This window comes from Dermacentor variabilis, chromosome 2 (genome assembly GCF_050947875.1).
Source record: "Dermacentor variabilis isolate Ectoservices chromosome 2, ASM5094787v1, whole genome shotgun sequence".
NCBI lineage: Eukaryota > Metazoa > Arthropoda > Arachnida > Ixodida > Ixodidae > Dermacentor > Dermacentor variabilis.
Window position 1 is genome coordinate 198,157,462 of NC_134569.1, and position 6,489 is coordinate 198,163,950.

The following is a 6,489-nucleotide window of genomic DNA, read 5'->3' on the forward strand; positions in this document are numbered from 1 at the left end:
TTTTTCAGTCACTGGAAGTTCCTGCTTTCTGTTCTGCCGTCCCGCTCACCGCCCTTACGCCGCCTTCCGACTTCCCAACAGTTGCTGCCAAAGTCTTTATTTCTTGAATTGAGGCCGATCTTTCCATAGAAAAGCGCGAGCAGCTTGTGTCTCTACTTGACCGCTTCCACACTTGCTTCAATTGTCCATACGGAAATTGGGCCGTACTGACACTGTGACACACAAGTATCGTCACTGGATAACAACTTCCGCTACGACAACGTCCGTATCATGTCTCAAGAGCAGAACAGCGGCTTACTAACAACAAGTTGGAGAACATGCTTGAAAGCGGCGTCATTCAGCCGTCCGATAGCCGGTGGCCGTCCCCAGTTCTGCTCGTGCGAAAGAAAGACAGCTCAACTAGATTCTGTGTTGATTACCGTCTTCTCAACAAAATTATACCGAAGGACGTCTATCCCTTAACAGGTATTGAAGACGCCCGTCATTGCTTGCAATACTTTGAATACGTTTCGTTGTTAGACCTGCGCTCTGGCTACTTACAGGTTCCTGTCGCCGCATGTGATTGGCCTAAAGCTGCATTCGTGACGCCTGATGGTTCATATGAATTTACCGCCATGCTGTTTGATCTTTGCAACGCTCCTGCCATTTTTGAGCGAGTGATGGACAGTATCCTTCGTGGCTTAAAGAACAACGTCTGCATATGCTATCTGGGTGTGTCACAAAGTGCGTTCCCGCATCCAACTCGACATGACCGCCATTACCGCCGCAGCCGCAGCGCCGCTTACGCGGCGGTAGGGAGAAAAGCTCCCCATCGTTCCTGTACTCGCCGGACCGGTTGGTGCCGTGCGTCACCATAGCGTAACGAGGGACGAGGTAGCCACGGCAAGCGGGGAGAGTGGTACGGAAGGCGGAGCGGCGTGGTCGTACGCCGAGAGACAGCTGTAGATGTGGTTGGCAGGCTGAAACCCCCAGGCTGAAGTCTTCGCTGGTAGATCGACAGACGGTGCAAGTCCGTCAAGATCTTCCGCAGCGAGGAACCGGCAGCCCGACGCTTCCTCAGATCGGGATCTCGGCGAGCACGCCACAGATATGCCTCGTGTTCCAACGTGCTCTCGGAACTTTCCACTAGACTCTTGTTTTTTAATCGCGTTTTATCTTGTAATTAATTATTCATCGCGTGTCCATTTTTGTATGTTCTGCTAGGGTAGTGTTTGCCGCGTTTATTGTCGCGTGTATTTTTCATTTGCTCCGTGAAATTGTTTGTTAATTCGCGAGTGTTGTCAATTCCCACGTGCTTGGCTCTGTGTTGCGTGTCGCGTGAGAGTTAGTGTTGGTTGTGACCCACACGCCTTCAACGAAGATTTGTCCCCTATTTCGTGTAATTTGTTTATTCTTTCTCATCATGTCTCCCGAAAAAATTTATTTTATTAAACTGTCTGTTTCTTTTCACGTCACCTCCCAATCTCATGCCTCTGGTCCATGTTCGATCAGGCGTGGACCTTACCGCCGGTCAGCAGTCGAACCATCCATAACTGCACGCGGGGTGGGTTTGTTGTCGCCCGTCTCCTCCGGTTCGTATAATGCGAATATTTAACCACCAATATTTGACAGGATGACATCGTATTTCCTCCAAATTTTTCCGCTCATTTAACCCGTCTGCACAAGGCTCTGACGTGCCTCAAAACTGCTGGCTTCCAGCTGAAGATAAAAAAGAGTCGCTTTGCCGCCCGTAAAATGACTATCTTGGGCGACGTTGTATCCGGAGATGGTGTATTCCCCGACCCCGTGAAACTCCGTGCTGTCGCCGACTTCCTGAAGCCGACGTCACTGAATACCTTCCGCAGTTTTATCCGACTCTGTTCCTACTTCTGTCACTTCGTGCTGAATTTCGCCAGCATCATTGCACCTTTGACGAACCGTCTAAGCGCTGGGACCGACATATCCAGTTGGTTCCCTGATTGTGATGTCGCCTTTCAGACTATCCGCCACCTGTTAACACCTCCGATACCCCATCACTATGATCCCCAGGCTCCTATGGAAGTATATAGAGAAGCCGGTGGTGTCGGCCTTGGTGCGGTACTTGCGCAACGTAAACCTGGCTATGCGGAATATGTTCTCGCCTATGCGAGTCACGCACTCGCAAAGGCTGTGACAGAGTATTGAGTCACTGAAACTGTGTCTGACCACCATGCGGGCTCCCATGAAGTTCCGCCCCTACTTCTATGGCCGTCCTTTGTACTGCATCACGTACAATCAAGCTCTGTGCTGATTGTCGTCCCTAAGTGCCCAGTGCCTTGGCCGCTGGGCACTTCGGCTGCAAGTGTACGACATACAAGTGATATACAGGTCTGGCCTGAAGCACACTAACGCGGATACCCTTTCCCGGTACCCACTACTACTTGATGCTTCGTCGATCTCGGCACTTGAATTCGATTCTATGCTGTCGGAGCAACGTACGGATATATAGATGGCCGTCATTAACGTCCTGTCCACCCCATGTGACGCCTCGCCTTCCCATGCGCTCCATCGTGAAGCCGCTCATCTTGCTCTACGCGGAAACCTGCTCTAGCGCCACGACTATATGCATGACCCACAGAGTGGAGAGGCCAGTGCGTTTTTTTTTAATTATTTCAGCATACTATGAGCCCCTTACAGGACCAAGATAGGAGTTAGTACAATAACGTAATACGTGCTATACAACAATATGCACACAGCAGTGCATGTGATCATGTATACACCAACGATATTAGGAACAATTCATGACACTTGGTGCAGCAGCTTGTGGTGCTTCCTACTGTATTATAACGCAACAGCCGCACTGAAAACCCGCGCCACTAATAGGATTGTTGAAGGTGGGACCGAAACTGCTCGTAATCAGTCGCGCTTACCACTCTCTCTGGCAGTTTATTTCTATCTCTCGCAGTTTGTAAAAAGAAAGAATATATAAAACAATCCTCGGGAAATCTCCCCGCTTTCAGGTACTTTGAAAGTTTATTTGTTACTGCCCGTGACGGTTGTCTCGGTTATGTAGTGTTCCTTGTTTTCCAGCACCATCTGATTCATAATCCTGCGGAAAAGGCTGAGTTTATTTCTTTCGCGTTTTAGGTAAAAGATGGTTTGCCTTTTGATAAATCGGGGACACCGAGTCTTGAGGGTATCGCACGGTACGCAGTTGCACATTTAATTTTAGTGCGTTCTTGTTTTTTTTTTGTTGTACCGATCTCAGAATTCGCACGCATATTGCATTAAAGGACGAAGTAGCATTTTGTATACGGTAAGTTTTGACTGTGCGGATGCTTGTTTGAAATTCTGTCGAATAAATCCTAATGTTTTAGTTGGCTTGCCTACTACATTGTCAATGTGTCTCGTCCAACTCATATTTGAAGTCAAAGTTGCGCCCAAGTACTTCTATTCGGTCACTCGAGTTAGCAGAGTACCCTTTGGGGAGTAGTTGAACTGTAAAAGAATGTGCTTTTGCGATGCGATCATGTCCACAATCTTTTACATGTTTAGTGACATTCGCTATTTGCTAGACCATTCGTATATTTGATCTAAGGAGGAATTAAGCTTTAGTTGGTCAGTTGCAGACGTTACTTCAGTAAAAATAACGCAATCATCTCTACATAATTTGGCTTGAATTGATTGCTCTGTTATCAAGAAATTGATGTATATTAGGAGGAGCAGCGTTTCCAGCACAGAGAGAGCCCTGCGGCACACCGGAGTCAACCTGACATAACATAGACTGGCTTTCTTTTACGCTAACGAACTGTCGGCGATTTGTTAAAAAAGCTTCGACCCATCGTAGTTCCTCAGTGGCTATGGTGTTGGACTGCTGAGCACGAGGTTGCGGGATCGAATCCCGGCCACGGCGGCCGCATTTCGATGGGGGCGAAATGCGAAAACACCCGTGTACTTAGATTTAGGCGCACGTTAAAGAACCCCAGGTGGTCGAAATTTCCGAAGTCCACTACGGCGTGCCTCATAATCAGAAAGTGGTTTTGGCACGTAAAATCCCATAATTAAATTAAAATTAAAGGTGGTGTTGAGTTCTTGGCTACTTCAGGGCGGTAGGCTGGGCGCGCTCCAAGATGGTAAAGTGCCAGTAAAGTGAATATAGCCTTACGGCAGGTTTCCTTTGGAGTGACTTAAGCTGAAAGCATATTTAGCGCCAGCAAACAAGGACGGGAGGGAGACGACACCACAATGCGCCAACTTCAACAACTTGTCATTTTTCAACAAGCTGTCATTGTTTCGCAGGCAGGCAGGCAGGCAGGGCAGGGCAGGGGAGGGCAGGGCAGGCACGGCAGGGCAGGGCAGGCACGGCAGGGCAGGGCAGGGCAGGCAGGCGGCGCACATCCCCATCATCTCTTCTAGAAGCTGCAGAACTGGAAAACCTTGCAATAAGGCGTTACCGGAACAGAATGAAATTTTTCTTCTTACTGTATAACAATCAATTAGGAATAAATAAAACATCATATATTGTACCGGCTAGCCACCGCTGCACGCGCTCTTATCACAACAAAAAGATTGGAGATTTTTTCTGCATGACCAGCGTATTTAAAAATTCTTTTTTCCCGCGATAAATAAAACATCATATATTGTACCGGCTAGCCACCGCTGCACGCGCTCTTATCACAACAAAAAGATTGGAAATTTTTTCTGCATGACCAGCGTATTTAAAAATTCTTTTTTCCCGCGCACGATATCCGAATGGAACGCACTACCTGCCACAACTGTCGACTGTGCAACTCTTTCATCCTTTCCTTCGGCACTTTGTGAATAAAGCATAGCGTTCATCCCTCGTTTTGAACAGTCAAATTATGATTCTGGAAGGTTCCTCTTATGTTGTTTGTTATGCAGATTCTTGTTAAGTGTCTGTTATCTTGTCTGATCTTATTTTAAATACCTACTCCTACCTAAGGTCTGGTAACAAGGCTGGCAGTACTTGTAAAATAAAATAGATAGATAGATAGATAGATAGATAGATAGATAGATAGATAGATAGATAGATAGATAGATAGATAGATAGATAGATAGATAGATAGATAGATAGATAGATAGATAGATAGATAGATAGATAGATAGATAGATAGATAGACAGACAGACACATACGCAATGCGCCTGAGTTATGCAAAAACTGCTTCGATTTGCTGCTTCTTTTGACTATCAGCGGTTGTGTAACTTGAAGTGTATTTTTTCTGGTTCCGCTAAACGATGCGGCATGAAAAGGTAGCCGCATATTTATATTTAGCAGTGAATAATCTGGTGTGATTATTTATTGCAACGTTGACTACGCAGGTTACTACAGAGACCGGGGTTCATCTTATGCTGGCATGTACCTGCTGCTTGCCATCGTCTCGCTAGCAACGAGCCTGCTCTGGGCCATCGAGTGCTTTGTGAAGTGGCGCGCCCAGAAGGCGACTGCACTTGTCAATCAGAAGGCTGCCTCGGTGAATGAAATGGCAGCCTCGGAAACATAGCTACGGCGTGGTTTTCGAGCAGTGCGCGTGCTGTGCGACCGCAAGAACAAGTGCGCCAATGTGCGGCTCCACACGGGTGACCTTGACTGCACCCATGACTGTTCCTACCATGAATTGTTTCCTCCGATGAACACTTTGTTCTTGCGAACGTGACATTTACACGGAGGGATTACCCCTGTCTTGCATTCATGGAGCACATGAACTGAAGAACAGAAAAAATGAAACTTGTGTCACTTTGAACTCGCCCTCTGGTTTCGTATTCTTGTCCATCCTTATACCGCTAACAGGACACTGATGTTTTCGTGTCAGGCCGAGTGGCTCTAGCTGAGAGAATTGACGATGTTTACCACTGGTTCCTACCACTGCGACTTCCCAGCTGGATTCGTAAACTATATTGTCGCCCAGCCTCGTTAATATATACTCCAGAATTGTAATTCGTCACGAACTTCTTGCTAAAGATGAAATTCAGAAATGGTTGAAAAAATTTCGCTTTAAAGGTAATGTCAAACATAGGACATTCGCTTCAACCACACGGATCTGATAGGTGGCTAAGAGCATTTTGATACATATCTCCTGCTGCTAAACCGAAAGAGTCATATCATAAGAAGCCAGTGGATAAAAAATGAATAAAAAAATCTACTTGCTAGTTGTTTTTTCATCTATTTTTATGCCCATTTTTATGGCATTTTACGTGCCAAGAACAGTTTCTAATTATGAGGCACGCCGTAGTGGGGGACTCCGGAAATTTTGACCACCTGGGGTTCTTTAACGTGCACCGAAATCTAAGTAATCGGGTGATTTCGCATCTTGCCCCCATCGAAATGCGGCCGCCATGGCCGCGATTCGATCCGGCGACCTCGTGCTTAGCAGCCCAACACCATAGCCACTAAGCAACCACGCCGGCTTTCATTTCCATTAATTTATTGTTTCTTTAATACGTTTCTTAAGTACAAGTAAGTTACCCTATGTTGTCCTTGGTGTCACTGTTTGTTGGTTTCTTATGATAAG

General features: G+C 46.6%; 1 protein-coding gene across 1 annotated transcript in view; it reads left to right on the plus strand.

Annotated features, from left to right (window-relative positions):
- Nucleotides 1-6,138, plus strand: part of LOC142573022 (monocarboxylate transporter 12-like) — a 158,298-nt gene extending 152,160 nt beyond the window's left edge. Inside the window, exon 8 of the mRNA XM_075682516.1 lies at nucleotides 5,300-6,138. Within this exon, the coding sequence (XP_075538631.1) occupies nucleotides 5,300-5,481 (182 nt within the window). The 3' untranslated portion in view covers nucleotides 5,482-6,138. The remainder of the gene's footprint in view (nucleotides 1-5,299) is intronic.
- Nucleotides 6,139-6,489: the final 351 nt, after the last annotated feature.